General features: G+C 44.7%; 2 protein-coding genes and 1 non-coding gene across 3 annotated transcripts; all 3 read left to right on the forward strand.

Moving 5' to 3' along the window:
• The first annotated feature begins 91 nt into the window (after positions 1-91).
• On the forward strand, positions 92-6,113 carry LOC119312425. The gene is made up of 9 exons (XM_037588151.1): positions 92-202; positions 529-672; positions 1,173-2,270; positions 2,379-3,237; positions 3,348-3,595; positions 3,787-3,893; positions 4,512-4,659; positions 4,888-5,040; positions 5,448-6,113. Exons 3-9 carry the CDS (start codon positions 1,686-1,688, stop codon positions 5,583-5,585), a joined length of 2,238 nt encoding a protein of 745 aa, XP_037444048.1. The 5' UTR covers positions 92-202; positions 529-672; positions 1,173-1,685; the 3' UTR covers positions 5,586-6,113.
• Positions 6,114-6,553: 440 nt separating this feature from the next.
• On the forward strand, positions 6,554-6,626 carry TRNAE-CUC. The gene has a single exon. It is a non-coding gene; the product is annotated as a tRNA-Glu (tRNA).
• Positions 6,627-12,827: 6,201 nt separating this feature from the next.
• LOC119312426 (transcription factor bHLH106-like) lies at positions 12,828-14,591 on the forward strand. Its single transcript, XM_037588152.1, has 2 exons — positions 12,828-13,294; positions 13,845-14,591. The coding sequence occupies exons 1-2, from the start codon at positions 13,025-13,027 to the stop codon at positions 14,328-14,330; spliced, it is 756 nt and encodes a 251-aa protein (XP_037444049.1). The 5' UTR covers positions 12,828-13,024; the 3' UTR covers positions 14,331-14,591.
• The last annotated feature ends 355 nt before the right edge of the window (positions 14,592-14,946 follow it).

The raw sequence follows: 14,946 nt of genomic DNA on the forward strand, positions 1-14,946 counted from the left end.
TCTCTCTCTCTCTCGGTTGGGACTTGGGAGGTGGGGAGATGTGAACTGCGGGGATGCGCCCTCCCTCTTCTGACGCCCTTTTGCGCTTCTTCGAGTTCTTCAGGATAATGCGTGGCTCCCGCAGTGGCTTCAGCCGCATCGGCAGCCGACGGCCGGCGAGCACCCAAGAGACAGCGCCGGCGTGTCGTCGCCGCCTTGTGAGGTGATTTTCTATTTGGTGGTAACCCTGTCCCTGTAGGCTCCGAGTGTCTGTCCTTTGATTTCTCAAATGCTTGCAAGAGCCTTGCTATATTCAGTCGAGCGTGTTGCGGAAAGGGGGGAAAGCCCGGTTCAATTTTATTTTTTTGCCTGACCATTCCACCTTATCGACAACAACTGAAACTGGAGATTGGTCATTCGTAGGAAATGGCATAAGATTGAATTGGATCTGGATGCATCTGGTGTGTTTGTGCATATTTATCCATATATGTTTCTCGGTGCACTGTCTGTTCTGATCTGATGCGATGTGTTCTCTTCACTGAACTGCAGAACTGTGTGTTTATTCTGGACCCTGCACAAGAGCAACGGAGTTGTCGGAATGCCACGGTAAACGCTGGCAGTTACGGCGGGTTCCGTCTGCATTTGTCGGGAGACGAGGATACACCTGCTGCAAGTACTCCAACAGGCAGAGAGGTAGGCTAAGATTCTTGATACTAATCACTGAAGTTTGATCACAACTTAGGTTTTTGTCATTCTGTTGGATCAAATAAATCAGAGGATGGTAGTACATGTACCTGTAGCCTTTAATGATTCAATCCTGCATAAGAGTTATGACTCTGTGGGTTTCTTCTTTGCTCCGAGTTACATTATTTGTTCCAGGGATGCACACTTGTACAGTGTACTTACTTTTGTTCCTTCAGTAATCTTCCATTGAATGTGGAAAGAATAAAATTGTAGGTTCAGTATGCCATTTTCATCTTGCCTATTGTTATGGTTTTAATGGGCTTCTAACTTTGTGCATGTGTTTTCATTTTCAATCACCTTGATGGATTGCATTATGAGCAAACAAGTTAGTACAGTAGCAAACATAGGCTTGAAACAGCCAAAATAATTGGCTCTTTCCTCTGCTGCACAAACATAATCTTCTTCTTGTCGTGTGCTGTTATAACATAGGTTGAGTATTTTCCCTCCAGGTACTGCCTTTCTCTCTGCACCTTTCTTCAGAAAGTGCAGCACAACTCTCCTCAGTTCAAGCCAATGTTAGCCCTCAGATTCTAAACTCTGGTGCATGCAAAGGACCGTTGAAGGGCTCTTATGTTGATGGTCAAGTACAAGAGATCAAAGCTGTACAAGAGGCTAAAAGCCTTAAGGATGATAAACAACTAGAAGTCCGCAGAGTGGCTAGCAAGGATATCTCCTCAGTTCAAGCCAATGTTAGCCCACAGATTATAAATTCTGGTACATGCAAAGGACCATTAAAGGACTCTTATGTTGATGGTCAGGCACAAGAGATCAAAGCTGCGCAAGAGGCTAAAGGCCTTAAGGATGATACACAACAAGGAGTCCGTAGAGTTTCTAGCAAGGATGTCACTAAACCACTTGGTGCAAGAAAACATCAACCATCTGGTGGAAAAGTTGATGTTCAGAAGCTCCGTAAGGCAGATGCTAATGATGCGGTTGAGCTATCTATTGCTGCCTCTGAGGCTATGGTTATTGCAGAAATGATACTTGATGATTGCCAGCCTGATAAGTTGACTGCAGCTGCCCTTGAAGCTGCTCTGCGTGTAAAGGAAGCTCGGAAACAGTGTTTTCTTGAGGAAACAGAACATGATAGTGGATCCTTTCAAAATGGTCTGGATGAGAGCGATTGGCTTGCAGAATTGGATGAGATCGAAATGCTTGATGTATTTGAAGATGTTGGCCTGTGTACTGTTCAAACTGCTTGTTCATCTCAAGGCCACAACACAACTAACATGAAACAGAGCATCTCTCAGCCTAGCTGTGCCCCACATGATGTAGACATTTGTTCTTCCGAGGAGCAAAATAAAGAATGGCGCAGCCAAGATGATTGTACCAGTGACCATGTACCTGATTCTTTGGCAGAGAACATTTCTGCTGGTACGCTAGTAAAAGAATCAAGTCCAGGATGTGTTTCTGTAAAGCAACCAGCTCGAGATAAAGCAATCTCTTGCTCGAGAAATGAGGAAGCTGTTTTCCAGAAGTTGACTCAAAACAACCATGCTTTTACTGAAAACTTGAGGAATCCAGTAAGAGGTGAAAATATCACGAAGGTAAATTTGTTGCCCATGAACATTCTGTTATAACAAACTTAATCAATCCTATGCCTATCTCATTAGCACTCTTCATCTATGTAATTACAATGTAAAATATATTTCCAGGAAGCTGGAAGAATTGTTGAAGAGACGAAGTTTGGTGGTCGTGCAAGGAAGCATATAAGGACTAGCTTCATTTCTGAGTCAATGGATAGCATGAATGAGTGCTCTCCTGCACCTAGAGCGATATCGACAGAAATGGTTGCCTCTTCAAGAGCATCTTTTCTCCAAAAGAATGAAGGTTTCCATGGAGAGGATCAAAGTGCAGAGTCGTGCCATCAAGTAGTATGTTCAAGCTTATCACCTGAGGATCCTCTCTGTTCATTTGTTCCATGTAGCATATCTTGCAATGAAGTACCCACTAGTCAATCTCCTGAATGCAAACAGAGGAATGAGGAGAACAGTGAACCGGTATATCGCAGGGAATCTCTGAAGAATGACCTAGATGTAGAAGCCGGTCCATCTTCTGTGCCGTTAGATAAGACACCAGAATCTAATCCATGGAGGCGAAGAATACACAGTTCCCTCAGGCCTTTTAGCATGCTAGGACCTATATCAAACATCTCGGGAAGTAGTCTGGCTCATAATGATGTTAATGTGGCAGCTCGTCAGAAGGAGAGAGGCACAACGATACTCTTAAATAAGAAGATACAGCGTATCCGAGCCTCTAATCAGTTCATAGAAAACAATGCTGAAGCTGGAAGCTTGAACGAATTTTCTTTGGTTCAGAAGAAGTCATCTGATGCTCACGATGATAATGAGCATCACAGCAAAGAGCAATATATCCCATCAGAAGTTTTGCCTCAACCCACAACATATTTGAGCGTTGGTAAACGAGGCCTTAAAAGAAAAGGACCCCAATTGTTGAATGCTAAACTTAGTACTAGACAAACCAAGAGCAGAAGGGTTAAATCTCGATTCAGTTGTACGTTCTGGTTTATGATCTCTTATGCTAGATATGTACTATATATCTTGAGTAAATATGTGCACGGTAAGTACATACTTTTGGTGATCCTCACTCTTGTATCTTTGCAGGGTCTGAAAGCAGAGTTGCTGACATGCAGGAGCCCAGGGAATGCACTGGCAAAAAAGAAGCTCTATTTCATGGACTAGAGTTTTTGGTGACTGGATTTCAAAGTCATAAGGAGAAAGAGATTGTGTCTGTAATACGGAAATTTGGAGGTTGTGTTCTTTCAAAAGTGCCACCCTGTCCATTTGATAAAAAAAGCAAGCTTGCAGAGCTTGTGAGGTGGAAGCCTCCTGTAGTTCTTTCCCCTAAAAAGGTTTGTTACACCATTTCCCTTTTGTTTCTTGGTACCATCTCTCGTTCATCATGTATCCTATTATAGTTTAGTATATGATGTAGCCTGTAGGAGAAATTGGTGTAGGGCTGTAGGCTCTCATTTAAAATTGCACATCCATTTTCTTTACTGTGCCAAATTGCACTGTGTCTGATAGGTGTTTGTTGCAACAGGTCTCGACAGCTAAGTTCTTATATGGCTGTGCTACCGATTCCTGGATTTTGAATTCCAATTGGCTTCTTGATTCTCTTCAAGCTGGTTTACTGTTGCAACCTGGAAAGTAAGCAATGACACCTTGCAGCACACCTACCCTGTGAAAGTGGAATTTTAAATTTTATCACATCTTTGTTCGTGAAAGCTTCAGTTTTCATATCTTTCCTGAAGTAGTCGAGGGAAAATTACCAAACACCTTGAAAGTGTATATGCATTTTGGGGTCTGTCAAAAGCCCACATGAAGCTTTCTCAATTCGATGCCAAGCTCTTCTAAGAAATGAAAGATATTTCATTTTATGGGCTAAATTATCCGAACTTAAACTCAAGCAACATAGTGTACCTAAGAACTATCCTTTTAAATGGTTATCTTAACACTGACACGATTAATTAGCTTAATTGTTCATACTGTAATTCTGAATATTTCTCATACAACGCATGGAAAGTCGATGTAGATGCTTTTAGGTAAGTATATTAGTCCATCTAAGATGAGGTTGCTTTGTAAGAATCCGAGCCGATTGATTCGGGTGTCAAACATACTCAAGGCACTTTGCTGTGAAGATTGTTTATCCTAGCTTTATTTTCAGCAACTAAAAATTCAGCGAGGAACATTTGCTCTGTTGTCCATATGGATTAGGTTAAAATACTTTGTTCTTGATGCTCAATTTTTGATATACCCATTTGCTAGGTATTTAATTCGACAAAGGCATACAGTGGAGATTTCAACATTGGGCCAATCAGTTTACGTAAGAAATAATAAATTGGTATTTCATGGAGTAGGATTCTTGATCCACGGCAAAATCAGCTTCTGTTCAAAATTTTCGAATATTATCAAGGTATGTTGCAAGCCTGGTGAGAAAACATGATGGATGACCTACTAATCAAGCAATATTTTTTAGTGAACTGTAATACATCATATACTATTGTCATAGTTAAGAGGCATTGCCTTAGTTCACTCTTAATTTGATTTATCTGATGTTTTACTACTGATTGTGTCAGATATATACATGACTAGTTTCCTTGTCTACACGATGTGGCCCTTACATTAGATTTGTGTTCCACAGCATGGAGGTGGGCAAGTTTTTGTATCTCTTCAAGGATTAATCCAAAGCTTGAAGGATAAAAGTTGTTCGCGTGGAATCATTCTTGTTGCAAATGAGGCGAGCGCATCACGCCATCTAAGCCATTGTGGTCTGGAGCATGACATAAAAACAGCGGTTAGTTGAATTTTGAATGTAGAAACTTCCATTCCGGATATAGGAAATGACTGAATATAAGCAGCAACTGCTCAGATAGAGTAGACTGTCTTTCAATGCTTGAATACTAGTAGCTCTATAAGTCAGTACAGAGAAGTAACTTGTCACAACATATCTTAATCCATTGTCTACCTCTCGTAAATCAGTCATGTTGTTTCATCTAGACCTTCTATAAAAGTCAACTGATTAGGATCCGAACGGCTTGCTGCCCTGCTGCCAATAAGACATGTTTACTTGATTCACATTATACATGGCCGTATCGCTGTATTTACCATTCAAATGTTTCCCTACGCTTTATCCTATTTTTCTTCCAAGCTGGTGTTTATCATCTCCAGTGCCTCTAATTCTCCTGTATCTCTCTCGTGCAGCCAGCAAGCTGGATCATAGGCAGTCTGTTTTCTGGGAAGCTGATTCACCTGAAGAAAGACCGCTGCGCCCCATTCCGGCGGATTAAGGTGCCATCATTCCAACAGCAGCGTGCATTTGAGATGAGTCAAGAAATATAATTCTTGTCACGAAATGCCTGGAGCACCATCATCGTCCAATTGCAAGCAGAGTTTTCAATGGCATGTTTCTGTCACGAGTTGGATTCGCCTCATCATTTTTTGCAAATACGAGAAAGGTCGAAGCGTCCGTGATGGTGAGGTGGTAGTGGTATACAGCCGCCCACATTTGAAGAATTCCAAGGGCTAAACTATGGAGGCGGATTACGTTAGGCATTCGTCCTTAAGCTATATCGCTCCTGTTATTTTAATCAGGGAACTGTTGTTCATTTCCTGAACACCGTGACATTCACTGGAGATTGTACACTGCTTAGAAATCGGCAACTGAGCAAAATTCTGTAGTGCATGATCAACGGGCTATTCGCCCTGTTTCATTCTATTTAAATCAACAATGCTTTTCTGCAGATGGACTAGTCCAGACTCGTTGTATTTCAATCTCCTTGCATGTATTTGTAAGAATATTGCTTTGTTGTAAGCTGTAATTACAATGCTAGAGAAATATTATGGACAAAAAAGCACTGTTGATTTTAAGTTGCGAATACAATGCTAGGGTGTGTTTTAGCTTTATTTTGGGATTGTGTTCCAGTGCTTAGAACTTCAGTGCTATGGCCAGATTGTTCTGTTTTGCGCTGTAAAGTTTCTTTTTAACCTTTCTGGTTCCCTAATGTCCTGACCAAACCCTTTTGGGGGGCACTAGTGGGGGCGCCCTATGTTGCCGGTTTCTCATGATAAACAAAACTCGGAGATATGCATCGTAATTCGAAAGAAAAAGTTACCGATTCATAATATTTTACTGCCTACTATTGACGCTGTTCAAGTAAATAGAATTTATTTATCTGGACAGAGGAATGCATATGGTTGTATTAACTTTGGCCATGTTTTGATCAACGGGCGTGGCTAGACCATTCTAACCTGACTGAAACTAAAGCCAGCCTACAATATTAGCGCAGCTGTAGCAAGCCTCAACATGATCCGTCGTAGTCTAGGTGGTTAGGATACTCGGCTCTCACCCGAGAGACCCGGGTTCAAGTCCCGGCGACGGAATACCTTTTTTTTTGTTTGTTTTCTCTACGCAAATCGCCACGCATGTGAAATGCGCCGGATTGGGTACATCATTTTTGTGCTGATGGATGGATGGATCTGCACTAACAATATGTGATGAATGATGGCGTCGTGGAATAAGACGGTGTGTTTGCAGGGCGCTTTGATGGGCGAAGGCCGCAAAGCGGGAGGCGGCACCCTCATTGAGCTGCTGAGCAGCCAGCATAATTGCGGTTCGCACGGGGCGCTCGTGCCTTGCACAATCATTACCCTCTTCTCGCCCCCTATATGCCATTATGATGATGCAATGTGTTGCCCACATATGCACAATACACATCAGTGGAGTGCACACACTCTTCCTTCACATCTCTCCTTGTTTTGTCCACGTCTAATGTTCGTAAATGAACACTAATTCTCTTTTTTCTTTTCTTGCTGTGGAACATCTCCCTGCTTTGTCCACATCAGTAGAAAATTCCTCTGATTTCATTACAACTGCCAACGGAAAGAGCGACTGAAGCAAATGAGGGCCGTAGTTTTTTTTTGAGGGGGTAGGCAGTAAATTGAGGTGACCATAGCATGATATCATCGGTTCCACGGGTGGGTGGATTCGGGGGTAAGACGTGTCATCATTCATTCATGTCGTCAACTTCTTACCTTGCAAATCGTGTATTCATTGTCATCGACGGTGACACCTGGAATGATGTAGACCGCCGTCAAAGATCCCCCTTTTCTCCCAATATCGGTTGTATTGTTCGTTATGACATAAAAATATATAAGAGGAAAATTCGAAAATAAACTATATGTAAGAGAAAATTCGTTTGCAGCCAAATCGCCATGGATGTCGGTTTATAGGAAGTTGGTGGCATATGATAAAATCGACCAAGGATAAAAATACCTGGATGGAGAACTCATCAAAGAAGAACAAAATATCTATTTTTTTACATTAGAGATCTAATTTAAACTAAAGATAAAGGCTCCTTGCTCACTCAACAACAATGGCAATGCTAAAGAAGGGGCGAGAGGGCTGGCACCAGACGACGGAGGGGTTGTCCTCTAGTATAGCATAATCCCCACTTCTTTTTAGCGAGGGCTGGAGTAGATACCTTTTTGGTTAGACAAATAAATTTAGCTGGACACATCATGATACCGTCAAATCCATGGGGTGGATGGAAGTGAGAGTAAGACGTATCATCCTCCGTCCATCTCGTCCACTCCTTACTGTGCAAACCGTGTATTCATTTTCATCGATGGTGACACCGGGAATGAAGTGGACCATCAAAGATCCCTCTTCTCTCCCAATATTGGTAGTATTGTTCGCTACAATATAAAAATATACAAGAGAAAAGGTCAAAATAAAAATATAAGAGAAAATTTGTTTGCAGCCAACTTGCAACGGATGTTGGTTTCTAGGAAGTTGGTGATATATGATAAAATTAGCCAAGGATAAAAATACCCCGGCGGAGAACGCATAAGAGAAGAACAAAAAATCTAAAAAGGATGAAATTAGAGATCTAAAATTACACTAAAAATAAAGGCTCCTTGCCTACTAAAGAACAATGAGAACGCTCGAGAAGAGGCAGGAGGGACCGACACCGAACAATTGAGGGATTGTCCACTAGTAGCATAATGTCCACTTCTTTCCAGCAATGGTGAGATTAGATACTTTTTCGGTTAGATAGTAAATTTAGGTGAATGTAGCATGATATCATCAAATCCACATGTGGATGGGTGTGAGAGTAAGACGTATCATAATCCATCCATGTCGTCAACTCCTTACCTTGCAAATCGTGTATTCACTGTCATCGATGGTGACACTGGGAATGAAGTTCACCGTCAAAGATCTCTCTTTTCTCCCCATATTGGTTGTGTTATTCATTATCGCATGAAAATATATAAGGGAAAATTTGCTTGCAGCAAGACTAGCCATGGATGTCGGTTTCCAGGATGTCAGAACTATCATAAAATCAGCCAAGGACAAAAATACCCAGATGAAGAACTCAACATAGAAGAACAGGGGACCAATCTACTCCCTCCATTCCGAGCGAGGGAGTAGAAATTAATAATTGAAATTAGAGATATAAATTTACACTAAAGACAAAGGGTCACGGGAGAAGAGGCGAGAGGGATCGGCACCGGACAACGAAGGGGTTCTCCTCTAGTAGCATGACCCTCACTTCTTTTTGGCGAGGGCTAGAGTAGATATAATACAATGGTAATGTCACCTGTCAATGTTTTATTCAACTCATTACTGCAGAAACGGCTATAGCAGCCATCTTACCCATGTCGATACAAAACACTCTTCCTTTCACATCTCTTTGTTTTGTCCACATCTAATGTTCATAAGGAACACTAATTCATTTATTGCTTATAAGAATTCTTCTATCTACTTTTTGGAGAAAAACCTCTGGGGTGCTTACAATTGCCAACTGAAAGAGAAATTGAAGTACATGAGAGCCCTAGCTTTTTTAGGCAGTAAATTGGGCCCTGTCACTGGTAAGGGTTCCTGCATTTAGCGACCGAGCATGCTTACACCTTTGACTATGTTTGAAATGCTTCGCTACCAATTGGGTTCCATGTCCGTTCGACGATGACAAAAATGGAGGGAAACAATGGAAGGAGCTTAAGCCCCTCTCCAATAATCTAAAATATATATTATACACCTCATATTAATCAAAGTTTTTGTTTTATAATTGACATCTTTTTCTATCAAAAGGGACTAAGATCTACAGTTCCACGATCAGCAGAATACATCAAACAATGGCCATGCAAAAAATTCAAATGATTTTTTGTCCAGATTAACTTCGACAAATACCACGATTCCACGAACCATGTAACATACACTCAATGCAACTTAATTAGCTCAATGGTTTGGTTCGTTGTACTCAGTGAGATTCACCACGCATCCCTACCGTTTACAAACTTGTGCCCCCATACTATTTTTCATGTAATCCCATCCATCAAGGGAGGTTAGGGACAAATAGGCAAACAACTACGTTGATATGTATGCGTTCTAGGGTTTGAAAGACATAAGGCAACAAGGAGGCGGCCAACTTTTCTCACCGACTTATCGGCACTGCCACAAGTCCCTCTGCCTTTCACCAGCCGCCACAGTAGCGAGAGGATGGGGGAACCTCAGATCTATGTGTCTGGTCTGTGTCTTGTCGGGCAATTGAGTTTTTTCGTCGCTGCTGAAGTTGGGGCAGTGGCAACAATGTGAATAGTGGTTCATCGGCTTTTCGTATGTCATTGGCCTTCCTAGGAGTGGCGTTGATGAGTCGGAGATGGGTGTCAATCGCCGAGCACTCGGTCTGGCGTGATTAGCATTTATCTCTGGTGACGACATGCAGAGTGATACATCTCCATCGTATCTATTTTTCCAAACACTTTTGCCCTTGTTTTGGACTCTAACTTGCATGATTTGAATGGAACTAACCCGGACTGACGATGTTTTCAGTAGAATTGCCATGGTGTTATTTTTGTGTAGAAATAAAAGTTCTCGGAATGGCCTGAAACTTCATGGAGAATATTTTTGGAATTAATAAAAAATACTGGCGAAAGAATCAAGACCAGGGGGGCCACACCCTGTCCATGAGGGTGGGGGCGCGCCCTACCCCCCTGGGCGCGCCCCCTGCCTCGTGGGCCCCCTGAGGCTCCACCGACCTCAACTCCAACTCTATATATTCACGTTCGGGGAGAAAAAAAATCAAGGATAAGGATTCATCGCATTTTACGATACGGAGCCGCCGCCAAGACCTAATCTCTCTCGGGAGGGCTGATCTGGAGTCCGTTCGGGGCTCCGGAGAGGGGAATCCGTCGCCGTTGTCATCATCAACCATCCTCCATCACTAATTTCATGATGCTCACCACCGTGCGTGAGTAATTCCATCGTAGGCTTGCTGGATAGTGATGGGTTGGATGAGATTTACCATGTAATCGAGTTAGTTTTGTTAGGGTTTGATCCCTAGTATCCATTATGTTCTAAGATTGATGTTGCTATGACTTTGCCATGCTTAATGCTTGTCACTAAGGCCTGAGTGCCATGATTTCAGATCTGAACCTATTATGTTTTCATGAATATATGTGGGTTCTTGATCCTATCTTGCAAGTCAATAGTCACCTACTATGTGTTATGATCCGGCAACCCCGAAGTGACAATAATCGGGACCACTCCCGGTGATGACCATAGTTTGAGGAGTTCATGTATTCACTAAGTGTTAATGCTTTGGTCCGGTACTCTATTAAAAGGAGGCCTTAATATCCCTTAGTTTCCAAGAGGACCCCGCTGCCACGGGAGGATAGGACAAAAGATGTCATGCAAGTTCTTTTCCATAAGCACGTATGACTATATTCGGAATACATGCCTACATTGCATTGATGAATTGGAGCTAGTTCTGTGTCACCCTATGTTATAACTATTGCATGAGGAAACGCATCCGACATAATTATCCGTCACTGATCCAATGCCTATGAGCTCTTCACATATTGATCTTTGCTTAGTTACTTTACCGTTGCCACTGTTATAATTACTACAAAACTGCTACTATTACTTTTGCTACCGTTACCGTTACTTCCATATTACTTTGCTACTAAATACTTTGCTGCAGATATTAAGTCTTTCAGGTGTGGTTAAATTGATAACTCAACTGCTAATACTTGAGAATTTCTTTGGCTCCCCTTGTGTTGAATCAATAAATTTGGGTTGAATACTCTACCCCCGAAAACTGTTGCGATCCCCTATACTTGTGGGTTATCACAGAGCGGATGATGTTGCCGCATGTTTTTGTTCTCCAACTCCATTCCCGTCTGTTGAAGCCAACTAAATACGATTCATCGGGGAACTTGTGAGGTTTGTTCCCTCTTTTGTGTTTGTTCCTTTTCGCAAAAAAAAACAAGGGCGGTTGACAATCACGATTACCAGCATCGGTTCATGATCCAACAGTAATCATCATAGGATTGTGCACGTAGCTGGTTGCCTAGATGGGATTCCCACAAGGCAGTTTACCAGATTCAGGCCCTCACCGTCGAGGTAAAACCCTACTCTTTCTTTGATGTAATAATGGTGGACTAGCCTCGTATGAGAACTAGGGTTTTGTGTACAATGGTGAGATCACAAGGATCATGTAGGCATGAGATGATTTATCGAGAGAAGACCCTAGCCATGCCTTTGATAGGGGGGCAGAGCTAGGGTTTACATGACTCCCTGGTCGGTGCAATCTAGCCTAATCTCGTGGGATACTCCTAGCTAGATCTCGGCCGTGATACTCTTGTGCACCAAGTTGAATTTTGAGGGGCTTTACACCGGCGGCGGAGTGTCATGGGGACCAAACCGGGCCATGGCCTGTCCTTGTCTCTGGCTTTCTCTCTAGACTTGTTACAAAAATTTCCCAAGAACCACCGATGGCCTAGTGAGCAAGTAACCGGCCCGTCCTTCAATATGCTTGACGCTCCGCGACTGGCTTACACGAAGTTGATGATCAGTCCCTGTGTGCGCCATTGGTCAGGTTGTGGGCTTGGGCCGCCCTGTGGCCCAATGAGCCGACTGCCGGCCTACGAGTACACCCAGGGGCCTGCCATCATCAACCAGTGTGGTATTTTCTCAAAAAGAAAATAAATCAACCAGTGTAAACCAAATACCCTGGTATTAATACCAATCCTTAATTTGGATTTCAACTAAACTTGTTAATACAAGCATGATCTGGCGACTGGTCACGCAAGGAAAACCCGGGACGCACTTTTCTCTTCTCCATAGACAGAGAACTACTTGGGTTTCACTTTCATCCAACTGGCTAGTTGAAGTGGTAGTGCAACAACGCGGCAAGACAAGGCAAACATTCCCCCGGAGTGTGAGCTAGCGTACGCTGTTGCACCGGAGTCAAACGGTCGATCCGGACGGATCGCCATCACCGCCACGGCCGTATCCCGTCGGAGCGCGACGGCCGGCGCAAGGTCGGCACCATCGCAGCCGTCCAACCGCCCCCGCCGGGACATCTCTACCACTCTAGGCCATCGGCCATCATCCCGTCATCCCTAGCTCACAGGGCTCGTACAGGCACAGCCCTCTATCTCTGACGGGTCAACAAGCGGGCCCACCGGCCACTCACTCACCTCACGTCGCCCCGTCTCTCTCTAACATTCCCCCCTCTCTCTCTATCTCTATCCACCCACATGCGCTCTCCCTCTCTCCTCGAAGCCCCGTTTATTTATTCTCGCCTCTCCTCGTTCCCCCATCCCATCCGTCTCTCTCTTCTCTCCTCTCTTCGATTCCAGTCCATGTCCGAGGAACAGTAGTTAGTTCACGGCACAACACCACCGCGGCAATTAGTTAGTTAGTTAGCTAGCAGCTTGACGAGGTGTGATCGAGGCAGAACCTGGGCGAGAAGCTCTAGGTAGCTCTGGCGGGCATGTTTCCGGCGGAGGCGTCGTTCGCCGGCGCCGAGGCGGCCATGCTGCCGCCCTTCTTCGTGGGCTCCATGTGGCAGTCGGCGCCGGGCGGCGGCGTCGCGGCTGCCTTGTCCGAGGAAGACGAGGTAGCCGCCGCTGCGGCTGCCGAGGCGGCGCACGACCGCGCGGTGGTGGCGACGCGGAACCACCGTGAGGCCGAGAAGCGCCGCCGCGAGCGGATCAAGTCGCACCTCGACCGCCTCCGCGCCGTCCTCGCCTGCGACCCCAAGGCAATTTCATTACACATCTAAGTCCTGTGCCCTCGTGATTTCCCCCTAATTTAGTTTCTGCGCAACATGCTCGATCGATGCGAGATCGATCAAGCGAAATCTTTTATTGAAGAACTGGATTGCCTGTCATCCATCTGGAATTCTACCGTGGATTGCAGTGGGTAGATGCTATCCCCATGAGTAGCTAGCTGCTACGGTTCTCAGCTCAGCTAATCCTTGTGATTAAAGCTGGATTTTGTGTGTGCAAGTAGCACTAGAATGGAGCCTCTCCTAACTACTAGCTGCTATCATCCTATGAATGACACTGACTAGCTAGGTCAGGTTAGGGCTGCCCCTCGTCTCTTGGCTTGTTCCTCTTCATGATTTGCTTCTTTTGTGCCTAGTACCATGTCTACAATTTTGCATAATTTTTCACATTCTCCTCTCTACCCTTTTTCATTTCTGATCAATCATAAGCTCTAGGGTTCGTCATTTGAGAGATTGATTGTGCAAACAAGGTTTCTTGATGAACTTTAGCTCATGAACTGATCTTCTACATGTGTGTTTACAGATAGACAAGGCAACGCTGCTGGCCAAGGCGGTAGAGAGAGTGCGGGAGCTGAAGCAGCGCATGGCCGGCGTCGTCGGCGAGGCGGCCGCGCCGGCGAGCCACCTGTTCCCCACGGAGCACGACGAGATCGTGGTGCTCGCTTCAGGCGGCGGTGCCGGCGGCGCGGCGGCTGTGTTCGAGGCCTCCCTCTGCTGCGACGACCGCTCCGACCTCCTCCCGGGGCTCATCGACACGCTGCGCGCGCTCCGCCTCCGCACGCTCCGCGCCGAGATGGCCACCCTCGGCGGCCGCGTCCGCAACGTGCTCGTCCTCGCGCGCGACGCCGGAGAACACGCTGACGACGACTACTCCTCATCCTCCGAGGACGGCGGCGCCGACTTCCTCAAGGAGGCTCTGAGGGCCCTCGTGGAGAGGCAGGGGGCTGCCGCGGGCGACCGGCCCAAGAGGAGACGCGTCGCTGACATGAACATGCAAGCGGCGGCTTAATCAATCAGCTAGTTGGCCGGCCGGCGGCCATAGCTCATAGTATCTGATACGGTTGCATATGGCGATCGATCTCATGCATGCCATGGTAATGGTACTACTACTATACAGCGTGTTAATTTGCTTTCAAAGTTAACTAGTTTTGTGTGATGGTTAATTACTTCCAATTCTCCATATATACCACTATATGGCTAGCTAACTCTCCTTGGTGATGCCAATATGCCATGTATAATTAGGGATATATATTACCACTCTTTTAATTTACCATTAGGGTTTGCTTGAGCTTTAATCAAATGTTGCTTCAAAGCCATGGCAAACCCAGCCCCTAAAATAACAGTTCATGTCAGAATATATGCACAATGCAAAGTTCCAGACTTGATTGCCATATGCTACATATACATTGGATAACTCTGGAAGCATTTCTGTTTACAAGATCCCACACAAGTCCATTTTTGATTATGTCAGGCCATGCAGCTAGCTAGCCATATATGCATGCATGCATGTAAGACAAGTCTTCGGATCAAACGAAGATGTTTGCATGCATACATGTAGCAATGCATGGCAAGTCCTGAGATCAAAACAAAGATGTTTGTTCCAACGCATTGCATAGCAATGTAGC

The sequence above is a fragment of the Triticum dicoccoides genome, chromosome 5B (assembly GCF_002162155.2).
Source record: "Triticum dicoccoides isolate Atlit2015 ecotype Zavitan chromosome 5B, WEW_v2.0, whole genome shotgun sequence".
NCBI lineage: Eukaryota > Viridiplantae > Streptophyta > Magnoliopsida > Poales > Poaceae > Triticum > Triticum dicoccoides.

Coding starts and splice junctions, on each gene's coding strand:
- LOC119312426 (XM_037588152.1), top strand. CDS start 13,025: ATGTTTCCGGCGGAGGCGTCGTTCGCCGGCGCCGAGGCGGCCATGCTG. Junction 13,295..13,844: donor TCCTCGCCTGCGACCCCAAG/GCAATTTCATTA, acceptor GTGTGTTTACAG/ATAGACAAGGCAACGCTGCT.
- LOC119312425 (XM_037588151.1), top strand. CDS start 1,686: ATGGTTATTGCAGAAATGATACTTGATGATTGCCAGCCTGATAAGTTG. Junction 2,271..2,378: donor GAGGTGAAAATATCACGAAG/GTAAATTTGTTG, acceptor ATATATTTCCAG/GAAGCTGGAAGAATTGTTGA. Junction 3,596..3,786: donor TAGTTCTTTCCCCTAAAAAG/GTTTGTTACACC, acceptor TTGTTGCAACAG/GTCTCGACAGCTAAGTTCTT.